Below are 25,055 nucleotides of genomic sequence, written 5' to 3' on the forward strand. Positions count from 1 at the left end.
CAGACAGCCATTTGTGGGCATGTGCAAACGATCTGACATTATCAAGAGGAGGAAGTAGAGGTAACATTGCAAACGGAGCATTCAGAGCAGGCTGAAGCCCTGGCTTTTGACTTTCAGGCAGCATTTTTTTACATACATTCACCTTAAGTTTTGGAACTTTGAATATGTTCTACATAAAAATCTGGCATCATAACAGTATATAAATGACAGAAAATCACAAAAAGCATGTTATGTCCCCTTTAAACCCAGTAAAAAAAAAGAAAAGCAATAATTTTGAGACAGCAGTGTTTATGTGAATCAAACTCCTCTTTCAGCAGCATTTGTATTCATGACTGACAATGAAAAAAACAAACACTCAAGATCATAGCCTTTAAAATTTGACATTGTGTAATGAAAGGTTAGCTATTAAATTATACCCCTTAATGAGTTTTCCTCTCATGGCATTAATAATTGTTAAGAGCAGATGTGACATTTTCAAATCATGGATATCTCATTTGGAGTGGATATAGTGAATATGTGAGCGTTACAGGCCTGCGGTATTCTGATTCTGAGGAGTTCAGACAAAAAAAGCTTTTAATTATTCAATTTAAATATCCTCTATTTGTCCTGCCCTCCTCTCCTCTCCTCTCCTCTCCTCTCCTCTCCTCTCCTCTCCTCTCCTCTCCTCTCTTCTCCAGCCTCCATTTGATGGTGAGGATGAGGATGAGTTATTTCAGTCCATCATGGAGCATCACGTCTCCTATCCCAAGTCGATGTCCAAAGAGGCTGTCGCTATCTGTAAAGGGGTGAGTCTACACACACACACACACACACACACAAACACAATCCATACACTACAAGTCCTTGTCTGTCTCACAAGCTCAACCTTGATACCTCCTCACAAAATCTCTCTCTTTCACACACACACACAGACACACACACATACACATGCAAAAGAGATAATTGGGAGTTGGGTATTACATTTGTTTGAGGAAAGGAAGCAGGAACAAGAGAGGGAGGAGGTGAATGGTAGAAGGAGGAAGAGAAGGAGGCAGAGAGGGACATCGAAATTATCTGCATAATTAAAACCATTGTGAGGGAACATTTATTTGGAGTGAAACAACATTGTTCGCTCTCACTATCTGTCCTGCTTCCATCTTTCTCTCTCTCTCTCTCTGTCATAACGCTCTCCTTTCCTGTCCTTCTCTCCCTGCAGTGTTCATTGTTAAGCTGCTGTTTTGCTTTTTTTCATTGTACATCCCCTCTATCTCTTTCTCTCTCTCACACACACACACACACACACACAGACATGCACACACACATTCTCCCTCTCTTTCTCTTTTGCTCTGTCACTCTCTCTCACACACACACACAGACAGACACAAACACACACACACACACACACACACAGAGTGCACTGCTGTAATAGCCTAAGCCTGTGCAGTGTGCTCAGTTGGCTGTGGAAACTCCTCTTCAGAATAGACTGGCCAGTACCAAATGATGCCCTGACACTTCCCAACTGGACTGGCGTGTGTGTGTGTGTGTGTGTGTGTGTGTGCGTGTGTGTGTGTGTGTGTGTGTGTGTGTGTGTGTGTGTGTGTGTGTGTGTGTGTGTGTGTGTGTGTGTGTGTGTGTGTGTGAGAGAGAGCTGATTACTGCTATAAACGGACTGGGTCCTCTCTATCAAATCACCACCTCTCTGTCTCATCTCCTACCTCTACACTTCACTGAGCACGACAAACTGCACACACACACACACACACACACACACAATGGAAGATGTATGGAATGTTTAGATACACGTTCAGTCCTTTTACACAGAGCAGGTCGTCTCTCTCGAGCGATTTCATCAACATTCTGGACCTAACTGAGCTCTGCTGTCGAGCTCTAGAGTAGCACTCTCCTCTTTTATACATCACATATGCACAAAAATACAAATATAAGAACAATATTCACATAAATTACGTAGTTTGTAAATATAAAAATAAAAAAAGAAAAGGGGGGAGAGAGAATGAAAGATCCTCCTACTAAATTTAAAGGCATTTATAGGCAAATTGATGACAAAGATGTTCAGTTCACTCTCTCTGAGACACACACACATACACACACATTGCATTATGTATTAGTGATGATTACTGGGTTGTAGTGCTACAACAGTGGATTTTCAGTGGAGCATGAAAGCTCGCCTCCATCCACCCCCACAGCTCCCACTGCGCCCTGCCAGCACCGCCTGGGTTAACTCAATGCAAGTGTGTGTGTGTGTGTGTATGTATGTGTGTGTGCATGTGAAAACTACATGAAGTCCTCCCTTTCAAGCACTACAAGATATTTCCATTTTGAAAAAGCAAAAAAAAAAGAAATCAATATGTAAAGTTCATTTTTCAGGACTCTGCAATGAAGACAATGAACATGATGGTGATGTGTCAAATTTCAGCTCAGAAAGCCTGTTGTCTTTTGAAAAATGATGGGTTTTTTTCTAATTTAGTGCGAAAAATGTATGTCTGCACAATACTTTAAAAGCACTTTAACACTAGCAAGCTCTAACCCATTGTCATTGTTATCAGTTAGTGTATTTTCAGGTATAATATGGGTATAAAATGATAATACCTTCAGTTCTTTAGTGCTGTATAGTTTTATGACAAAGTAAAGGAAAAATCCTTTACAGTTTGATTCTGAAGTACAAAACATTTAGAGATTCTTTCCACTGATGTTTTAGGCCACTGAAGCATTTTCTAGTGTCCAAGCTGCTGCAAACATAATGTCAGATCATCATTTGAACATTAAGCCTCAGTGTTTATGGTGGATATTTATTTAGGTTTTAGTTAAACTAGAATTAAAAAGTTATTTCTAACCTACATACTGTACAGTACTGGGTTCATGTATGCAGGCTTGTGTGTGTGTGTGTGTGTGAGTGAACGGGAGTGATCAGAGACATTTCCACTTCCCTGCTTCCACCCTAACCAGCATCCATATTTCATAGCAAGCAATGGGCGACTCACAAATGCGCGCACACACACACACACACACACTGCTACTATATTCTATAGAGCTGTAGTGTTAGGTACATGATGTCTTCAACTTCACATGACTCTACAGCCAAGGCTTATTGTGCAAATATGTCCTTACACATAAAAAACGCACACGCACATACACAAGCACACTCACGCGGACTATTTCCACTGCTGCTTCTTATGTCATTCAGCATTGCTATGGCTCAGTTTTCATGAAACAGGGAGCCACAAGTGTGATCATCAGTATGAAGTCAGGGCACAAGTGCACGCCGATGAAAATAAAGTGTTTTGATTATCCATAAGAAAGGATATTAAAGAAAAAATGTCTCAACATCTTTGACAGGTCAGGTCCTGATGCTGCAGCCTCCTGCTGTGCTCCAAATGATTTAACTGTGTACACGTGTGATATATGTGCAGCATCTTACCAGTCTAAACACAACAGGTTGTGTACTTATTATCAGATTCTCATTCCATTTACACACGCAGTCTGTGTGATTACACAAAGCACATCCCTCAAATCATAGACTACAGATGAAACGCTTTACTGTCATGAGCAAATTATTCCTGCTATTCTACAACGGCTTCAAGTATTTAATCAAAGTAAAAGGAAGGAACTTTGACATTAAAGCCATGAAAATTGCACTTTGCATGAGAGATTGTCTGCGCAGGTGGAAATGTGAACCAAATGGTGTAGAGCAGCCACACCATCAAATCTACATAAATAAAAAAAACTCAGCTCCACCACTCCAACCACCTTGGTGCTAGCAGGTCCCTTTGGAGCCACAAAATTGCTAAATAGGCACAACTCAAATTTTACACCGTGGTACCTGTTTGCTGTTTTTGAAAATGAACAAGTAATCCATACCATTTTCACATGTGCCATGAATACCCTGTAATCAGTGACCTGCTTCAGTCTGGCTGCTTTGTGGTCGAATGAATGTGCTGCCCTTTACCCCCTCAATGAACACAGAGAACCACTGCAGATTCACAGAGAATGCTTCTAAAGGAAAGGCACTGTCTGTCCAAAAAGTCATTAGATTTGTTGCCAGACTCTTGTGAAATAAAGTTGCTTAAAAGATGCCAAATGTACTGTAGCAACACAGGTGTGGTTTTAAGTGTGCCTCACTGGGTTTCCTTGAAACTGTTGTGCATGCACTATTCCGCAATATATGTCAGTCAGTGAAGAACACTGACTCTCCTCAGCTGTCCAGGGGGAAAAAAGAAGAAAGAACAGGAGAGAAACAGATTATCATTGCTTCTGAGAAAAATATTCCAAACTAACAATTACATTTTACATTTTTTGGCATTCCTGTTAATTTAGGTGTGTGTGTGTGTGTTTGTGTGTGTTTATGTGTATGTGCAGTGTAAAGTTGACTGACCCGTGGAAAATGTTATTTTAGTTCTAATGTAATGAGTTATGACTGCTGCTCCTGAGGGAGGCACACCCCACCTACACACACACACACACACACTGACGTCAGTAGCCTTGATGCCGTTCTTAAGGTTTTGTGTGGACAGACATCGTAAACGGTCCTTAATTATGCCTGTGGAAATACTGCTGTGGTAAAAGAGGGAAAAAAAAACAACAGTTATTCATTTGTCTGCAGGCAGTCACTTGGTGGCTTATATGAGGTCCTCAGGGGGAGGCATTTAAGATGACAGAGAGTAGAATAGACGGATGGTTAAAAGAAAAAATGAAGGTGAAGATATAGTAATAATAGTAATGTTTATTTACAAACAGAGATGAATGAAAGTAGGAATCAAGGGCAGAAACACTGAGGGAAAGAGTGAGGAATATATGAGATGAAACTTTAATGATTCCAGAGGGGAAATTTGGGGCATCGCAGCAGCAGCAGAACACTGTCGAGTGTAGATCAGATACAAACCTGTCATGTAGTTGAGGATTATGCCTACAGCTTAGCTTATGTAAATGTTACAAGACACCACACATCATTAAAATGTAATAATTAAAAGCATTTGCCTGATATCTGTGAGCTAATCATCATTATTCTATGATATTTTCGCAAGCAAATAAATAAACCAACCGTGTCTGTTATCGTTGCTGATTTCTTGTTAAAATTTAGTGGAGCGGAGCTTATATGTGGTCAGGGGTTATAACTTGTGAAAATACTTCCTGAAAGGACGCTCACATGTGTCCTTCAGCAAAGGTGATATGAAGGAGATAATAATACAGTAGGGGCATGGCTGTAGGGATGGCAATGAAGGTCGGTGTGTCTGTCCACCACTTTGGTTCTGACTGAAATATCTTAACAACTATTGGATGGATTGCCATAAAATTTGGTACAAACATTCATGGTCCCACTCTGAATAACTCTGAGGATCCCTTAGCTTTTCATCTAGCGCCATCATCAGGTCAATGATTCTCTCTCTTCTCTCCGTCTTGTCCAGCTGATGACGAAGCATCCAGCGAAACGACTGGGCTGTGGTCCAGAGGGCGAGAGAGACATCAGGGAGCACAGCTTCTTCCGCTACATGGACTGGGAGAAGCTGGAGAACAAGGAGGTGCAGCCGCCGTTCAAACCCAGAGCTGTAAGTCTGACCCTGCTGACCCTAACTTGACCCCATTAAAAGGAGAGTTCGATTCACAGCCCACCACAGCAGAGACCAGGAGTTTAATTCCTGTCAGTGGTTAAATTCTTGGTAAGGGCTCTGCTCAGAATAACAAGCAGTACGTCTTTTCCCTTCCGTTCGTTCTAACTTCCTCTATTTTCCTTTTGACACCTATCTCTCTTCTGTCTCTGTTATTGCTATCACATCTTTTCACTTCCGATGTGATGTTTCTGTCTCTTTCCTCTCCTCTGTATGGGACAATGCACGCAGGTAAGTCAGGAAATGATGATGATTATGATGATTGTGTGGCGATGACGGCAGGGGTGGTGGTTACAACAATGTTGATGACAGTTGTGATAGTGAAGATGGTGACGGATGAGGAAGAAGCTGAATATGGCAATGACTTTGGTAATGATGGTGACAAACGCTCTTGAATTTACATAAGTTCAAGTGTGTGTCTGTCTTCAGTGAGGTTAGACTGAGTTTAAACCTCCAGGGAACAAGTGTACGTCCATGCAGCGTCAGCAAAAGTGACCTAAAACAACTGCGTGTTTGTGTTTATCTTTTTTTTTTTTTTTTTTAGTACGACAAAATTAGTTTGATCATAACTAGAGTCAGAATGATGTCATCTCATACTAAGACTCACAGACACACACACACACACACACACCATTATATGTACACATACTCACACAGCCTTAGGCCACACTGCTGCTAAAGAGTTTTTCTGAGTTGAGCTTTTTATGCAGCTGTCTTGGCCCGCTGGGGTTTTGTGTGTGTGTGTGTGTGTGTGTGTGTGTGTGTGTGTGTGTGTGTGTGTGTGTGTGTGTGAGTGTGTGTGTGTGTTTTAAGCTGGATCAGGAATGCTTCAACGTGTACGTGTGCTTCTGACTGTGTGCGCGCACATACATGTGTGAATAAATTTGACCGCGTCTTTATACATGATGTATATTTTTTCATGTGCAGATGTGTGTGTGTGTGTGTGTGTGTGTGTGTGTGTTAGAGGTCACCATTGGGACCTGGCTGTTTCTAACACTGAGGTGTGTTTCTGCAGGCGTCTGATGTGACTACTAACATATGTTGTCTGATCTCCTCTCTCCTCTCGTCGGCATCCGTCTCTTCTTTCTGTTTGATCTCGTCTTTCTAACAGCTTTTGTCTTCTACCTCTCTGCGCTGTCACTTGCTATCTCTCTCCTTCTGTCTTTCTTCCCACTGAGGAGAACAAATAAAGGTTCAGTTTTTTTTTTTTTTGAAGAACCCATGTGTTTACCCTGCGTAAAAGTTTAGGGTTCAGTTTAGCATCTGAAGGTGGTTCTTTGATCTTTTTTGGTGCTATCAGACTTATTTGTGCAAAAGGGGTTTGTTTGTTCCTCAGAAGGTCAATTTATTTATGACTAAAAACCACCTCGAATCATTTTTCCTCAGAATGGTATATGACGATGGATCCATATTTCTGGTTGAAGTGGCAGAAGTTAGTTTCCTGCCCATTTGTGATTATCGTTTGATTGTTATTTCAAAAAGTGTCTCTGCTGGTGACTGAATTCCTTTGAAGAGTCTGTTTACTATTGTTGGTTGGAGCAGATGAGCTTTTGAATGTAAGACTGACCGACTGAGCGGTTGGTTTATTGATTCATTCGACAGATAAGAATAGTCATGCCATCACCTTGGACTTTCATTTAAAGTTATTATTGTGCAACTGTCTTCATCTGTCTGCCCATCCAGCAGTCTATTGTCAATCTATTTATCCATTCTGCTCTGTAAGACTCCATCCTTCCATACATCTTTCCGCCAATGCATCCATCTGTTCATTTTTCAGTGCTGCCATGCATCAACCCATCTGTCCTTACATGCACACATTTTTATTTGTCCAACTCTCCGTGTTCGCAGTTTTCTCATGTTTGTTTCGGTTTTATTTGCATGTTCTGGGGCTCAGTCTCAAATGAAACCTGTCCTGGAGTGCACTACTTTTAACAAAAACCTCACAGTATAACAATATTTATATCAACTAAATCAAAACCAACATGTTAAAATATTAGAGAAACATTTATAGTATAGTTTATACCGCCTCTCATAGTTGCCACTAGTTTGACGCAGAACAAATGGAACAACAGCATTTTTTCCCTCTAAAGAGGCATTTCACCAAAACCAAACCTAGTTACATCCCTGGTATAAAGTATTGGGTTTGGTACAGGTTGTTGACTGTTGATTTCAGATGCCTATCACATCAGCTGGCACACTTTTGACTCTGGTGTTGTGCACTGAATAGATTTTCAAATACTTCTTAACTTTGTAGAAATCATTTCCTTTCCCTATATGACGAAGTCTTCATATCTGGTTCCCAAAACAGGTTAAAACAAATGCAAGTAATTAGCTGCAAATACTACTTGACCCTGGTGTATTTCTCATTTCACATATTTCCCCAAACTATAAACAGTCTGGCTTAATTTCATTTGGTATAGGAGTTACAGAGATTTAATGAGTTTGTAGTTTTCCTCTGGGTGATGTTGTCAGAGGACACTGAATCCTTGTTGTGTTAATTAAAGCTCAGCACAGTGATGGAGATGCAAAAAAAAAAAAGGAATAGCTTCGCTCAAAGTCCCCACGAGGCATACTGTCGGGAAAATATAGTTTTCAAGTTAATAACTTGTGTTATGTACTTAGATGGACGCACATTACAGGAGTATATAAACTCTATTTGGGTTTCCAGTGGTCAGAACGAAGAAATGAAGTAGAAATGAACAATGACTTGTTCTTCTTTTCCAAATTGCTTCTAGAGAAAACAAATTCTGCCTAATGTGAATTGCACAGCACACACGTGCTGAAGATAGCTAAGAGTTTGATTGGATAGTGATGGTTAATCATCTTCTGTTGCTAAATGTACACTCACCAGCAAAAGTAGCTGTCAACATAGATCTAATTTCAAGATGATGATATTTAAACATAATAAAATATCGTCATATACAAAATATCTTGAAAGTGAATTATATATTTTTGCAGCTTCTGAGCAAATATCTTAAGAGCTTTTGAGTTGTTCTCTGCAGCTGATTTGGTTGATCATATCTCAGCAGGTCTCCACAGCTGCAGCATATAATTAACCCACAATTACAACATAATCACCTCACGGCTTTGAGCCCTTTTTTGTATGACTGTTTATAAATTCTAATTAAATTCAAGTATTCCAACCAAAAAAATCTAGTAAAAAGTAAAAATTGTTTTGGCTATTCACTCACAGCCATGGTGGGACGCGTTTTAGATAAAATTTAACTTTGGCATTGTTACCAGTACAATGTAGTGCACTCCTGCAGGTTGTTTGAAACTTCAATGTCCTTGTTATGTTTAAAATTGGAGTTGAATATGTTTCAAATATTTGAAAAAGGAAAGTGTATACCTGAGGCGTGCTTGGTTTATCATCTCCTGCGAGTGATATTCTCATATCGCTCTGAAGGTATTAAGGAATTAGCCGACACACATGGAGAGTTGAATCAAGCACACCTCAAGTACCAGCACTTGTTCTGATATTTGAAACCATGTTCAAGTGATGTCATCTCACACCCTGGTTCAATCCACCATTCCCCTTCTTTTGTTTTCCTCTCCTTCTCCGCCCCACCCTGCCCCGCCCCCCCCCCCAATCCATCCATTCCTGTTCATCCCCACTCTTCCCCCTTCCCCGATCCACCCTCCCCCCTGTACTCCATCCCTCCCTGCCCTACTCAACAGTGTGGCCGGGATGCGGAGAACTTTGACCGTTTTTTCACACGCCACCCACCGGTGCTGACCCCTCCCGATGAGGAAGTGATTCAGAACCTGGACCAGGACGAGTTCCAGGGATTCTCCTTTATCAACCCAGAGTTCCCAGGAACTGCTGCTACCACCACTGCCGCCGAGCAGGCTTGATTTCAGCTCATGCACGGACACATGGACACACACACACACACACACACACACACACACACATATACATAATCATTTCCTCCATTATCAACCATGTGTACCCTGAAATATGCAGTACACATACAGAAAAACATATCAGCTCTAAATATCCTGGAAATTATTATAGTCCTCTTGAAGCCACGAGTTAAACTGATACACAGACATACAGAGTAAGATTTAAACACACATGTTTATTGTTCACACTGTTGCAACATGGATGAGTACATTTAAACAAATAATTTATTTCCCATACCTTTAAGTTATCAAAACATTACTATTAGAAAATATGCCATACAGTATGACAGTCATTTCACCAAGCATTGTTTTTGAGAAGCTTACAATTATAAGCCAAATGTAGTATAATATTGCACATGAAACTACAGTAAAAAACATTTGTAGGGAAACAACGAAACGTGGAAATCTGATTCGACACAAGCTTGTTAAATCGGTCTCATTTAGCATTTTGGGGTGATTTTCAACTTGTGTTGCTCACAGTGTGAACAAAGCATGTTAAATTTATCATCAAAATCCGGGTTAGAAATTAATGATGACCTTTAAAGGTTCAGAAAATGTCAAATTTAAACACACTCAGTAACAGACACATTAAAGTACAACACATTTACAACCTAATTACAGAAATATTGACAGAGCATGATTTCCCCAGCACACCCAATACACACCTGCATTATAATATTAATTCCACATGTAACATAGCTGCAGCATTCCATGTTATGACTCTTCTGGGGATGGAAATTGTGATTCAACTTTTCTTTCACTCATTCCTCGGCTCTTCCAGCGCGTTCTGAGTTAGGCTTGTAATTCTGGTGTGCTTTTTAATCAACGTATAATAATATTAGTGTCTGTATGTTTATTCTTATCTTAGCTAAAACTGGAATGCTTGACCTACTTGTGCATGAGTTTCTATATCAATAATAGCCCTGGACTTTCTCTCCCAGCTGCATTTTAGCGTCTTATCTCTTCAGCCCCTTTGCCGCCATTTTGCGGTTTTCAAAATGTGGAGTATTATTTTACTCAGAGACAAACATTGTAAGATCTGATTTTTGGCCACCAAATACCACAAATATCGAGTTTTTTTGTGTGTATTTGATGTCCAGCAGTGAGATCATGATGGTAAAATGCTGTTGGGAAATGTAGTCTTTATCAAAGCTTTGAGTAAGTTTAATAGATAGAAAATACTACTTCTTATACTCTGATTTCCTGTTATCTAGTATTTAAGCAATGAAAGAGACTAGCAGTCAGTTTCTTTGTGTTTTACAAAAGCATGACTCCAATACCTGGGCGTTTGTTTACAGTGTGTGTATGCACATATGTGTTTTATATGTGTGGGAATGAGTACTGCGTATGAAAAGGCACATTTGCATTTTTGTGTCCATGCCTGCCTTCCCAGCGCCTTGCCTGGCCTTGTGTTTACGTTTTTTGTATGGTGAATGTGTGCACAACCCTTCATATCAAGCAGTACTAGTATGATCCACTTTACTTCCAACTAGTGGCTCCACAGGTAGCAGAAGAGAAAACAGAGGAAAATAAGTAGAAATACAAGTAGAGCAGAAAAAGATGTTTTCCTGTACAGATGCATGATTGTTGAAATTGAAATAATTATCAAATAATATGAAGTTACAGTAAACGATAGTTCCTGGAAAAGCACCATCTGTGTAGCAGGTTAGGATCTATGGCCCAGGAACTAAAATTCAACCCAGGTTCCTGCTTTCAAAATGCAGATTAAGTACCTGAGCATATCAAAAAGTTCCTAGGCCCAAGAACCTTTTTTTAATCTAGTTTTTTTGGTTATTTGGGAAAGGATTAACCTGACGCGCCAGATGGTTTGTTACACAGAACCACCTGAGAAGTCGTCCATGGAAACTGTTTGGAAAAGGGCAGGCACTTTTAAAAAATACTTGGCAGGTGATTGGATGAACCACCTGTCTATCACTGTCTATCACCGTCTTACCTTGTGAGGCAACTGGATTCGCAACACTGATTGGTCCGAACCACCTGTGGTTCAGACACAAGAGCATAACTTGAAGCCTGACAAGATGTATTCTCACATGATCTTGTGATCTCAGCTGCCTTGCAAGGTAAGGAGAGGATTTGAGGCTCAACTCACTGTGATTGGTGGTTCTGCGCGCATAAAAAATTCTGTCCCAACTATAGCAGCAGTAAACATGGACACAGGTCAAAGCCAGGCCTTCTGAAGCAGGACAATGTGTGTGTGTTTTGTCTTTTGTTTTCCCCTAGCTAGCAATAATCTTGTTGACAGGAAAGCAGAATCGGGCTCAGGTTAGCACTGTTATTGATTTACATACAAAGGCTATAAAGTTTCAAGTGAAGCTTGTTGGTAGGCGTATGCATCCCAGTCATAAAGATGGCTGTGTATACACGGGAGTGCAGCTAATGTTGTCTGGAAGTGACCGAAGTACTTCCTCATATCACACTCCTCTTCATCATTGAGGGACATCAGGTTTAATGGTGATTACCACCAGTACTAGTGGCATGAAGTTGTCTCAGTCTGCAGCTGAAGAAGTCACTTTAGCTTGTTTTTCTGGTATGCTATCATACAGTTAATACACTTGAACAAACATAACTTAGCATGTCTGTTGACAGGATGTTATCTAAGAAAATGACTGGAAGTTAATATTGGATCAATGTATTCACAGTAATATCAAACCAGAATACAACAATTATTTCAAAAGACAAATTTTGAAAATTTTTGAATTTTGTCAGATTCCTAAAATATCTGTTGTAGCTTTATTGCAGAAGGCAGTCATACAGTAGGCAATACATACAGCTGATTTACAAAAAAAATGTAATTTGTAATTAGAGTTAAAAACATGGAAACAATTCAAAGAATTCCCTTTTCTTTTTTTTGCTCAGGTGAAGTCATTTGAAGTTTTGATTGATTAGAGAAAGACAAAAGAAAGTCATACTTAACATCTTGGTAAGGTTGGACCTGTTTGTGATCTCTTGTCTTGAAATTTGAATTGCTGATGAGTTCAGCACAGAAGAGCAGCTTTAGTGCTTTCACATTTTTGTCACGGCAATGAGTGTAAAAGTAAACGCAACTGTTGTGTTTTTATGACTTGATGATAAAGTTTAAATCTGTGTCCATTATCTGTGTCGTACCTCCATTGTCGGTATTTATTACAGTCAGTGTCTCTTGTATTATAACAACGATAAATACCTATATATACTTATACATACACATAAATATATAACTGTGTCAAATGTTGAGACACCATGTGGTCAGTATTGTAAAGGGCATAGAGGAGAGGTCTTACTCCAGGATTTCTGTTTTTGTTTCGATGATTCCTTCCTGCTGAAGGAGAAGCAAAATGAATTCTGCATGAAAAAAATGCTTTTGTTTTACCTTTTTATTTAGGATTTATATACATTTAACATATTGGGGTGATTCATGTTTCTGTGTCAGTAGTGCTTCAAAGGCGTGATCCAGGCTACTGTTGTGTGCGCTACTGTATGTGTGAAAATAATGAAATATATAAAAAGAAAAAAAAAGGAAAAAATGCTTTTCACAATGCTTTCCATGTGCCAAATTTTTTTTGTTTTCCAGGAAAAACAGGCATACCTACAATAAAGGATTTAAAAGATGTTTTAGGGGTTGTTTGTTATGTTTTCAGTGATGTTCAGTGTGTATAATTTGATGTTCTTCAGGAAATGTACAATATGTAGTGGCTGTGGTGTTTATGCCTCTATATCTTTATTTATTTTAGCCCCTCTTTTACTCTCTCTTAATTTATTCACACACACACACACACACACACACACACTGCTGCTGTCCAATGAGTAGTAGCAGAGAATACGGAAGGGATAGAGGACAGTGAAGAGAAAGAGGTGAGGGGAAAGAGAGATTAGAGTGATGGAGGGTGACAGACGGGGAGGTTTCTGAGCAAATTGGAGAGAGAAAGGAAAACAGATGAAAGAGAGGAAGAGGGAAGCAATTCAACAATGAAGGAAGGCAAGGAGGAGAGAGAAAGAGGTAGTAAGAAGGGACTCTGGTGAGGAGGGAGGGGACGAGGAAGCAAAGCGAGGCTCTGTGAAGCGAGGCAGGCGGCTACGACAGGCTGTGCATATTTCATGGCTGCCACTTATCATAAGAGCCTTTCCTTGATGGGGGAGCGTAGGTCTGATGACTTCAAGGAAATAACATGCAGAACACGGCCTACATACACACAGCCCTGCTGAGCCACTCAGCCGCTTCACGCCGCCTCTAAAGCTGCTCGCAATCCACTGAAGTCGAGCCGCTGCTGCTGCTGCTCTGACTAGCTGCACATTTACTTTTAATAAGGGCTACTGTATCTTGCACCATTTACTAGCCCTAGTACAATATAATGCTTACAAGCATGGACAGAAACTAGCTGCAGTGGTTCTGAACCGTGTCTGAGCTGTGGCACAATGTGATGAGAAGCAAAATCTACAACGCACCAATTATCCACTGGGAATGCCTCTGTGTGTGATCATATGACTAGTGAAAGCCAGTGAGGTTCAAAATCCACAGCTGCAAAGAAAAAAAACTATGCCAGTGGGGTTTAAATTTAATAAAATTAGTCAAACGTGTTGAAGTGACCTTTCAGTTACTTACATTTGGTTGGAATCTCAAGGCATATGACCGTATGAGTGTGCCTGATGTCTTAGGACATCTGGCTCAGATGGTTTTAAAAATATTTTAGCATTTGTTGGAACAAGAATAGTCAAAGGAGCCATTTAAGAAACAGCCTGTAAAAAACACTTGAAGGACTGATCGTCAGTACAATATACTGTATATCTAAGTTACTTTAGACCAGAATATCAGCCCCGTATTTCATAATATAGCATACACTATAATATGCTGTAATATGCAACAAGCACCACATTTATGTCTAGGCACTAAACAACTCTGGATTAGTCAGCAGTCCTTCGTAATTTTAACCGTTGTTGATACATGTTTACAACAGAATCAAGCACTTCATTTTTTATATCTGCTTCACAATATCACCTCAACATTAACATTTTTCAGGTTTCTGATCAAGACTCACACACTTTTTTACCCCAAAAACCCAATTCAATGAGAAGATCAATACCACTCTCATATCTGTCCATTAAATATGAAGCTACAGCCAGGAGACGGTTCGCTTAGCTTAGCATAAAGGCTAGAAACGGGGAAACAAGTAGCCTGGCTCTGTCAGAAGGTAACAACATCTGCCTAGCAGCATCTCTAAAGTACAGCAATTAAAATGTTATATCTTGTTTGTTTTATCTCTTTTTACACAAACAGAAATGTAACAATGTCAATTTATTGTTTATTGGGAGTTACGTGGCCGGGTGCAGTGACTTCCTGGAGAAACAAATTAGCTGTTTGCCCTGATTCTAGTCTTTATGGAAAAAGGATGTGGAATTCTACTATAATGTGAAACTGTTGAATGTTTGTTTCTGTCTCATTTTAATTTTATTCAGCAGATAATTGTTTCTGTTAAGTTGATGTGCGTTCACTCACAGCAAAAGTTAGCTAATTAGCCAGCTGATCAGCTAAAATGAGACACCAGGGATATCTGCCGCACTCGTCCATGCAACAGATTTGTATTCAAATCCCAGAGAACAGCAGAAGTATCAGCTTCACCTCGATCTTGGTTAAGGAACAAAATTATATTCAGTGCATTTCCCCAGGTTATTACTCCTTTCCAATTCAACTTGTAGCTTCTACATCTTACATGCTGATCTTTATATTTTAGCGTTAAAAAGAATGGCTTCCTGTTGCTTTGTAGCTCTGTTGCAGCTTTAAAGACCCAATTCCCTCTTTGTTAACTGTATACAAACATTGTAGTGCAGCTGTATTTTATGCAAATTTATTATTACAGCAATACAGACTCCTGTGTAACAGTAAGTTCCAGCACATAAGCTGTATAAAGTTTGTATTGGAGTGGATGTAATAGCCAGTGTACACAGTAAGCTGCAGCAGTGCTGGAGTGTGTGTGATAATTAATTCCAAATATTGCGGCCCCCAAATTAAAGCCAGTGGCTTCAGCACAAAGCAGCCTGCGCTTATCAGCCCAAAACAGGTCAGCGTTCGATACCGCCTTTCATTCACCCTCCTCTCCTCTTCACCTCCCCTTTCCTCTGTGCCTCCCACTCTCCCCACATCCTCAGCTGACATCGGCTCGTCTCCCGCTAATCCTCTCGTTACTGAAAAGAGATGGGGTGAGGCAGGAAGGCAGAAGGGAAGAGAAGAATGAGAGGAAAGAGAGGGAAGGGAGGTTTAAAGAGGCAAAGACTAAATTAAAGACTCAGAGTCATGTTTCTCTATTAAAGACGTTGCCTCTGGAAAACAGTGACGTGAAAAATAATTTTGTGTGTTTGCCCTGATGCTACTGTATACTCTGAGCTTTCTATCTGTACATCTATACCAAGGGCCACTGATATTTATCTCATGCCCTGTCCTTTGCTGCATCTCTTTCTCTCTGTTTTCCCCTCTCCATATCTCTGTCTTTGTGCCTCACAGCATTAACTGCAATTGAAGCGTGCTGAGATGGAACACATTATGAGCTGGCCTACATGGCTGGCAGCTGTGTGTGTGTGTGTGTGTGTGTGTGTGTGTGTGTGTGTGTGTGTGTGTGTGTGTGAGTTTATGTGCATGTTCACCAGCGAACACGATTTTCAAGGTTTTGGAAACATTAGAAAAAGGAATAAACATCTGTATTCCAGTCAGATAAACTGTCTCAACTGAAGAGTCCTTGCTCTGTTATAAATTGAATGACATTTAGTTTGACAGTGCTTCAATCAGCATCAGCGAGTACTGACATATATTTGTAAAATTTTACAAGATATTCCTTCAAGATATGATACTAAACGCATATGTTGGCACACTTTACTATACTCAGACAGATGCCACACATCAGATTCATGTATGTTTAAAAGGCCTGCACACCCATGGTGAACCCACACAAGTGATTTTAATTTACTATTCGCTAAAGCCCTGTCCCCCACAGGTACTAAGGCTGTGAAGCTTTCAATTACATATCAAATTTACAGTGAAAAAAATGGCAGATTTACCACACAAATTTTTCAGTAATTTATTTGAAACAATGAGTCCTTGATTTCAGACAGAAGTAGACTAAAACAGTCAATTTTGCCCAGCTGAAATAACCTTTGCTAGCAGATTTTATTAGCTGTAGCTAGCTTGTTAAGCTAATGTTAGCCCATGAAAACTCTGTCTGTGGCTTATTTTTTCATGTTTCAACCTGACTTCAAATGAGAAGTGGTCTCAAATGTGCACTTGATGGCTACATACACGATTTTGTGCTAAAAGACTGAGGATTAAGCTGCATGTCGGGCAAAAGTCAGCAAAAGAAACAGCTCTTGAATAGCTGTGTAGAGCTAGTTAGTATGAGAAGGCAAATGTTGACTTGTGTCATTCTAACAACCCAGTTTGGCTGCTGAAGCGTACATACTTGTTTGTATTTTCAAACAGTGTCTTTCAGTTTTTACGTTACAAGGGTAAAGGCTTTTAGGATGAGGAGTGGCTGGAACGTTATTGCAGTTAACATTGGCTGCTGCAGTGTTGACTTCCCCAAATCAAAATAAAGAGCAGGACAGAACTGCTAACGCTGCCCTAAAACTCTGATATCATTCAAGACAGCTTTCACACAGCGGATGTGGTATATGGGGCTATTGCGCAACTGTAGCCCCACTAACTAATGTAGTTAATGGGGTTAGGTGTGGGCGTGTTTATTTGTACTTTAGAGCGTAACTGCAGTGAAACAATCAGAGCAATCAGATGTTTTATTTATCTGATTCACTGCTTTGTTTTCGCTACCACCACTCCCCCTCTTCATTCTCTCTCTAGCTCGCTCAACCACCGCTGCTCTCTCTCTCTCTCACCCTTGTGTCATTGAGCCAGGGGAGGAGGGGCCAACGTTGAATGTTGTGTTTACAAACAGCGACCAACAAATCCTGCTTAGTATGCCTTTAAGCAGCATTAGAAATGCTAAAAGGTCATGGTTGATTTTTTTTCTGTTTTTCTTTTTTCTTTCAAAAAAAATTGAATTTTGTTGTTTTCAGAAGACCTGAGGCCAGATGCATAAAACTCTGTGTAGATTCATGACTAAATCTGTGTGTAGGCACAATGCCAGAAATATGCATACACATTTTTTTTTTTGTCAGATTTATAAAGAAAGCTGTGCACATGGATGGTTGTGTTTTATAAATCTCAGTCATTGTGAAACTGGGAACATGTCCATGAACCTCATTTCCACTCCCACAATGAGCCAGAAATGGATGAAGACACACCCTTAAGTGGCTGTTTTCATATCAGTTCACCGCATGCTCCACCAGTCTGTGTACCTGTCAATGAAACAGACAGGAAATAAAAAGTCCCGATTCACCAAGTGTGTTGCACCAGCGAAGTTCTCCAACAGCAGAACAGCTGTCATTATGCACGACCTTTACGCACGGCTGTGTGGCTCTTTAAACCATCTATGTCATTAATTCACAACATGGACCTGTAAACCATCGTCAGCAGTGATCTCAGAAATGTAATCAATGACTAGTTTGTAGCTCTCGTATTTAAACTGACTTCACAAGGTGTGACACAACTAAGGATAAAATAAAAAGAATATTAACAGCAAAATAAAATGTTGACTCCTATGTAAATTGAAAAAATGATCAAATTAATCACACTAAAATGATTAATCAATATTACATTCATAAATGCGCCTTTGATTGGAATTTTACAAATCTCTGTAAACACAAAAAACAATCTCACAATCAGTGCAACTGGTTCTCAACCAAAAATGTATTTATTTTTTTTACTTTTTTTTATTCGGGGAAGTTTCACTGAGAGGAAGCCTCTCTTTTGCAAGAACACCCTGATCACATTCACACAGTTACACACATTCCAGCCCAGTATCACGCCAAAGCATGTAATACACATGCGCCACTATGATTGTCATTGTGTTTGCTGTTGCCATGATGACAAAGGTTGGGTAACTTTAAGGAAGTAACTTTAACCCACACCACATTTAAAGTGATCATTTTAACCCAAACCATTATCTTTTCCTAACCCTAACCAAGTGGTTTTTGTGCCTAAACCTAACCAGACCTCAACCACAGTGTTGTAACGTGGTGCAAACATGAAAGATACTTGTGTTTTATTTTCACTCCAAAAGATGACACTGACACTGAGGACAAGCGTGTGTATTACAAGCTTTGGCGCAATATCAGGTTGCACATTCACACCTGGAAGTGGCCCAGTATAACCACAGTCAGATCTGCCAGCTACTGAGCATCTCCACTGGAGCAGTTGGGATTAAGGGCCTCGCTCAATGGCACCTCAGTGTTGGTAATGATGGAGGGACAAGTGCTGTTTTTTCACTTTCCCCATCCAGAATTATCCTGCTGGTCTGGGGATTAAACTGACAACCCTCCAGTCACAAGCTCGATTCTCTAACCTTTAGACCAGCACTTCCTAAAGATTTTACTAAAAGATTCTGTCTCTCACTTTATATTTCATCTCCACTTTGTCACAGCATGCTGAGATTGCTTTAGAAAAACAAGTGTATGCCTGAAGAATGCATGACGTGCGCACATTCTCACCACACATTCTGTGTTTATAAATACCAGTTTATGTGCGGGAGATGGTGTATGCGTGGTTTTTTGTGCGTACACATCCTTTACGTATGTGGCCCCTGGTCTCTTATAGGAGATTAAAAACCCTTGGCTCCTCCAGTTGAGCAAAAAATCATCTTGTTACATGCTGTCTGAGTGTATCATATATATATTTTGTATCAGCTTGTTCCAGCTCTTCTTTGTAGCTATATTATGTTTACACTGAGTGAAAAATTCAGACCCAAGACTCCATGTTTTCTGTAGCTGCACCACCAAATGGAAATATTCAAGATGTCTTGCTTATGCATCACTGTATAGACGTCCCCAAAATTGACTTTGCACTGACTGTGGATTAAACAGGTTAAATAAAACTAAATCTAAAATTTATAAAACTACATTTGATATGTTATATGGTGAATGACTTACATCACATCCATGTGAGTGCCGTACTGTACCAGCCAGGAGTGCAGACCTCTCTTAAGATGAGGCACTCTAGTGGATATCATGCCCAGCAACGTGAAGGGGGATCTGGGCCAGCTGTGGCAGGTGTGTCCCTGTGGATGGAGGGAGCTCCTTTCAGGCCACGGGAGAGTTGGCAGATGAAGGTAGGAGACGTTGGTTTGCGGTTTCTGTGATCTTCAAAACTCTCCTGTCCCTCTCTGTCTCTCTCGTTGTTATTTCTGACCTCGCCCCCCCACCCCCACCCCCTCCCTCGCTCTCTCTAAACAGTGAAAACAGGAATTGTTGTGATGCACAGAACACAAACTTTCTATCCTCACAAGTGTTGGACCAAGATTATAATCAACACATCTACTTTGCTAGCTCTTCTTTAATCCTGTCTCTGTCTCTCTTCACCTCTCTCCTCCCTCTTCCTCGTGCCGTGAGATGGACTGTGGCTTCAGCTGTTTGTGTTTTTAAGATGTACATGGTGTTAGACGCTCAGGCTCTTGACTTTGTGGATGTATTTGGCAAATCTCTGGCTTCCCTCGCTGTCTTTTTACATAAAATATTTATGGTTGTGGATTTTCTGAGATTGCCCCTTGTGTGGTTTTCTCTGTGACCGCTGCTTGCTTAGTGATGTGAATATTTATGTGGCCAGCTCTTATTCTATCCATTTCCTTCTCTCCCTCTCTGCTGCTCTCTTTATCCGACCTAACCTCTTAATTTTATATTAATTATCTGTCTATCTATATATCAATCTATCAATCTGTCGTTTTCTGACAATATGTCTTACCAGTGACAGTATCTTTGGTGGCTTATTGGCCAAAATCACGTGACAGTGCACACACACTACCACACACACTCTAAGCTTCCTGCCACTCTCCTTTGGAGAACATCCTACAGGCCATACATGGCATACATTGATATGTCCGTGTGTGTGTGTGCGTTTGAATGCCATCTTCCCTTCGGTGTTTGCTCGTATCCACAGAGCCTTACGGTACCATGAGTGCATATAGCATGGGTAGTTCCGATAAGAATCAAATCCTCAAACGTATGAGTGTGTCAGTGTGTGTGTACGTGCGTGTGAATCAAGTGGCAGCCACTCTCTCTTACCGCATTTAATGTGCCCCTCCCCCACATGCTAACATACACTCCTCCATCTTTAACACCGCTCTTTTCTTTCCTCTAACCATGCGCCAACTGAGCCGAGCAGTGCATTAACAGTGCCCTGCCCTAGAGAAACACTGCTGTCACACACACCTAAACTCACACACACACACACACAGAAATGCCCCACCCCTTACAAAAAGTCACAGTTGTTGTTGCCTGTACTCCTCAGCATTTCATTTACCTATGCTCCCTCCTCATCCTTTAATATATTGTTCTGACTTTATTCTTTATTCTTTTTCTGAGATCTGCTAGCTCAGGTTTCCTGCCACCACTTGGTACAAACTGAAAATATGTACCTCTAACGAGAAGGGACAGTCCAAGTTAAGATGACTTGCGCTTTTATGAAGTTGCTATTAAATATAAAGTATCTAACAGAAGTGCTTTCTCTTCTCTTTCTTCCCAATCCATCCCATTCTCAATTTCCATTTCAATCATTTTTGTCTTTCTCTTCAACTCTCCCTCCCATCATACCCTCTCCTTGCACAATCTCTCAACTCCACCTGCAGAGGAACCGTCGGGACACCTGTAACTTTGACAAGGAGTTCACCAAGATGCCGGTGGATTTGACGCCAACAGACAAGCTTGTCATCATGAACCTGGACCAGGACGAGTTCCTCGGCTTCTCCTACACTAACCCTGAATATGTGGCTCCTGCAAATTAACATGCATTAGATCCCACTGACAGACTGGTAGAAAAAGAGGTTTCAGAAAGCAAACTAGCGTTAAAATTACAATTATTTCGTGTGTGTTCAGATCATGTCTGCATTCATTTTAGGCCGCACTGGGGTTCGTCCAGTACTTCAGCGCAAGAAAGGTATCACAACACTAAACTTGCACAATACACTGGATACCAAAGACTTTGAAGAATTATTTCAAAAATTTCAAAATGTCTATACAAATAGAGGGAAAAATATTAAATTCAGAAGACAGAAAATGAAAGACAAAATGAAGGATAAATGCACCTTGATTCCAATTTTATGCTATGAAATATACTGTTATAAAGATAGAATAGCTGCTCTGTTTATTGCATTAATCTGCAACAAACATTTTACCATTTTCAGTATTCTTAAGTGAAGTTTTGTGATACGTTTTCTGGTGTTGTTCCGCAAGTTACATACAACAGCAGCAGTCTTGCCAGCCTGGCATGATTAAAATGGCCACCATTGCTGAGAGATATTGAAAGGAACATTGTCTTGAATATGTTTTAGAAAGACAGTCACTCTAGTCCTAATTTTAAGTCTTGTCACCTATCCATTATTTTGAATCGTGGACATGGACAGATGGGACCAAAACAAACAAGAAATCTACACTGAATGTTTGTAGATTATGAGCGGACCAAATCTCAAATATGTTTGTATAAGCATTTCATGATGTTAGCTCTTTTATAAATTTTTTTAGTCTAATAACTATCATCACTTTGTAAAACTGCATGGGAGTACAAATTAATAACGTCCCACTGCCAACAAATTGCATCTGTAGTATCTTCTGCAACCATTCAAGTGGTAGAAACTCCACTCGAAGCCGTCTGAACATGCACCATGAAGACCACTGGTTTAATTTGTGTGTCTTGACCATTGCTGCCTGTTTCGACAAGCCTGCGCACTGTCATGATTTGCACCGTGTAAGTGCTGACACACACTCAGACTGAGCGTCTCACACTGGGCCGTCACAGAGGAATATGCCTAATGAGCAAACTTCACAGCCTGTCAAATCTTTTTGTCCTTCTCTTGCTTCTTTTTCTCCCCCTGCTCTCGCCTGTTCCTTTCTCCTCTCCCTCATCCGCCTGTTGTCTCTCCTTTTTATTTTTTTGTTTTGGCTCTAATCCTTACTTCTGTCAAGGCCTCACTGGGGGCCTGGTATGATGTGATGTCACTAGGTTGGCAATGCGGCAGTCACCAGTGGAGCGCAGTCAGCGCACACATGCAGATGCACACACAGTGAATGAGGACATGCTTTGACAACCCCCAAGTGAGCAATAATAACAACAGCAATGCTGCTTTCCTCAATTATTTAATTTGCACTTCCTTCCCCTAACACATCTGTGTATGTGTGTGTGTGCATAAACATATGTTCATGTATTGACAAATGTCCATATGCTAGAGTATATGTACGAATGTGTGTGTGTGTGTGTGTTTCATAAGGCTTCATTGGATAAAGCCAATTATTTCAAATTCAGCTCAAATTCAGCAAATCTGCCTTCCAGCTTCAAACCACATTACATTGGTTATAATGCCAACTAGCTGTGTGTACTGTACAGACACACACACGAGCACACACCCACAGCCATACAGTCCAATCCATGACAGGGTTGGAATTATTAGGTGAAGCGTAACAAGGCGGACAATGACTGTGAAATGTTTGCTCCTGGAGGCACACAAGATGTATACTGTAGGTCCATTACACAGACTCAGAATTTTTTTCCCCCCCTTCTTTAATCAGCACAAACAGTACTCTCATGCATACTATATACAGCACGTATGCGTGTATTGTATATATTTATATATATGTAAGCAAACACAGACACACAACATTTCCTAACTCTTTCACCTTTGGGAATATTACACCGTATCTGACTCCATAATCCTATTCTTTTTGTTTTATATGTTGTATAATGTAAAATATAAAGTATAATGTTTGTGACGGCCTTTCTCATGCATAGAGCTGTGTATTGCTCAGGTCAGGAGTGTAAATATCTCGTAATGCTAATCACGCCTACTCTTAACATCTGCTGTTGGGATTCGTAGACCCTGAAGCATTTAATAGCACTCAACAACTGTGTCTACCTGTGTGTGTGTGTGTGTGTGTGTGTATGTGTGTGTGTGTGAGAGAGAGAGAGAGTGACTGGATGAATGAATGAGTGTGTAACTGTACGTGCATGTATTTCAGATACAATTTAATATAAGTCTTTCTTTAAACCTTAGAAGAAACCTCTTTTTTTGTGGCAAAGACAGATCCGACCAACTTCAGAGAGCTAACATGAAATGAAAACTGCTGCACATTTACAGTAACACACATATATAAACACGTTTGTTTCCCATGTGAAGCTCCATTTGCAGTGTTTTAGAACATAATCATCAGTCAGTAACTCACACTTCACAATTACGGTTATGTTTGGTGTTAAAAATCTTGATCAGTACTATAAGGAATTATACTATGCATGCATGTGATGATCTCTCTCTTTCATATCTTGTGCCATATGATATGGATTTATCCTATATTAAGTGTTGTTTGGTGGACTGGTGTGTGATAATTACTTTAGTAGACATTACTTGGGTTTATGTTGCTTAATTTATGATAAAAGTATCCCTCATGTCATTGTTAGTTATGTAGTAAATATTATACAAGGGCCATATTCTGCTTCATTTGTACATATATAAATATTTTTCAAGTCTATAGGGGTAAGAGTCTTCCATTCCCATAGTTGTATTTATACACAGAAAAGTCAGTGTGTTTAAGGGTAAATATATATATATATATATGAGTTGCAATAGAAAACATGCAGATAAGGCAGAAAAATATCTGTGACGGCTGAAATATGATGAGATTTTCATCAAACATTACATGTTTAGCTCTCCACCTAGCCACCCATACAGATCGAACAACTCTTAAGTAGTGTCCTCCTTCTTTCTCTACTTTCTTTCCGACCTTTTCTTTGATCGGGCCTTTCCATCTGTCATTTTTTTCTTCTGACCTTTCCCTCTCCTTCTTTCCTCTCTCATTCAGCTTCCTCATTGTCTTTTTCTTTCCTCATTCTCTTTCCTCTTGACCTTTACCCCTCTCTATAGGCTTTTTTTAATGCTTCACCCTTTCCACTATTTTCCTGGCTTCTCTTCTCCACTCTCCACTTCTTCTTATTTTTCCTCCTTTTCTTCTCCTTTATTAAAGATCCGACCCACTATTTTTTTTTTACCTCTCTCACTTCCTCTTATCTATAATCCGTCCTTTATCATTCTCGTCTCATTATCCCTGATTTGTGCCATACCGCTTCTCTTTACATTTCTCCCCTTGTCTCTTGCAATCTGCAGCCTTGCCAAGGCTACTTGAGACAAAACGTGAAATCTGATGAGCTGTTACTACAATTTAAAATTTGATGGCTGCCTCTTTCCGCTTTGATTTCAGCCGAGCTTACATGCTAAACAAGAAGTAGTTTTATAATAACATGGAGATAATTTACGGTTTTTACATGCAGAGAACAGCAAAGATACTGCAGAAGAAGAGTAAGAATGTGTTTTGTGAGATAGTTTACTAATAAGAAAATATGTATTGTGATGTTTTCGATTGTAAGAATAATAATAAATCATGTTGAAAGAGACAGATTTGCCTCATTTCCAGTCAAATGTG

General features: G+C 40.1%; 1 protein-coding gene across 2 annotated transcripts in view; it reads left to right on the top strand.

Moving 5' to 3' along the window:
- The window catches only part of prkcbb (protein kinase C, beta b), a 100,878-nt gene extending 75,823 nt beyond the window's left edge, over positions 1-25,055 (top strand). Inside the window, exons 15-17 of one of the 2 annotated variants that reach the window (XM_067615753.1) lie at positions 678-785; positions 5,400-5,540; positions 21,221-25,055. In XM_067615753.1, the coding sequence (XP_067471854.1) occupies positions 678-785; positions 5,400-5,540; positions 21,221-21,376 (405 nt within the window). In that variant the 3' untranslated portion in view covers positions 21,377-25,055. Of the gene's footprint in view, positions 1-677; positions 786-5,399; positions 5,541-9,278; positions 13,117-21,220 lie in introns of those variants that run through there. The other variant, XM_067615751.1, reaches the window with a different exon arrangement.

The sequence above is a fragment of the Thunnus thynnus genome, chromosome 17 (genome assembly GCF_963924715.1).
Source record: "Thunnus thynnus chromosome 17, fThuThy2.1, whole genome shotgun sequence".
In the NCBI taxonomy this organism is placed as follows: domain Eukaryota; kingdom Metazoa; phylum Chordata; class Actinopteri; order Scombriformes; family Scombridae; genus Thunnus; species Thunnus thynnus.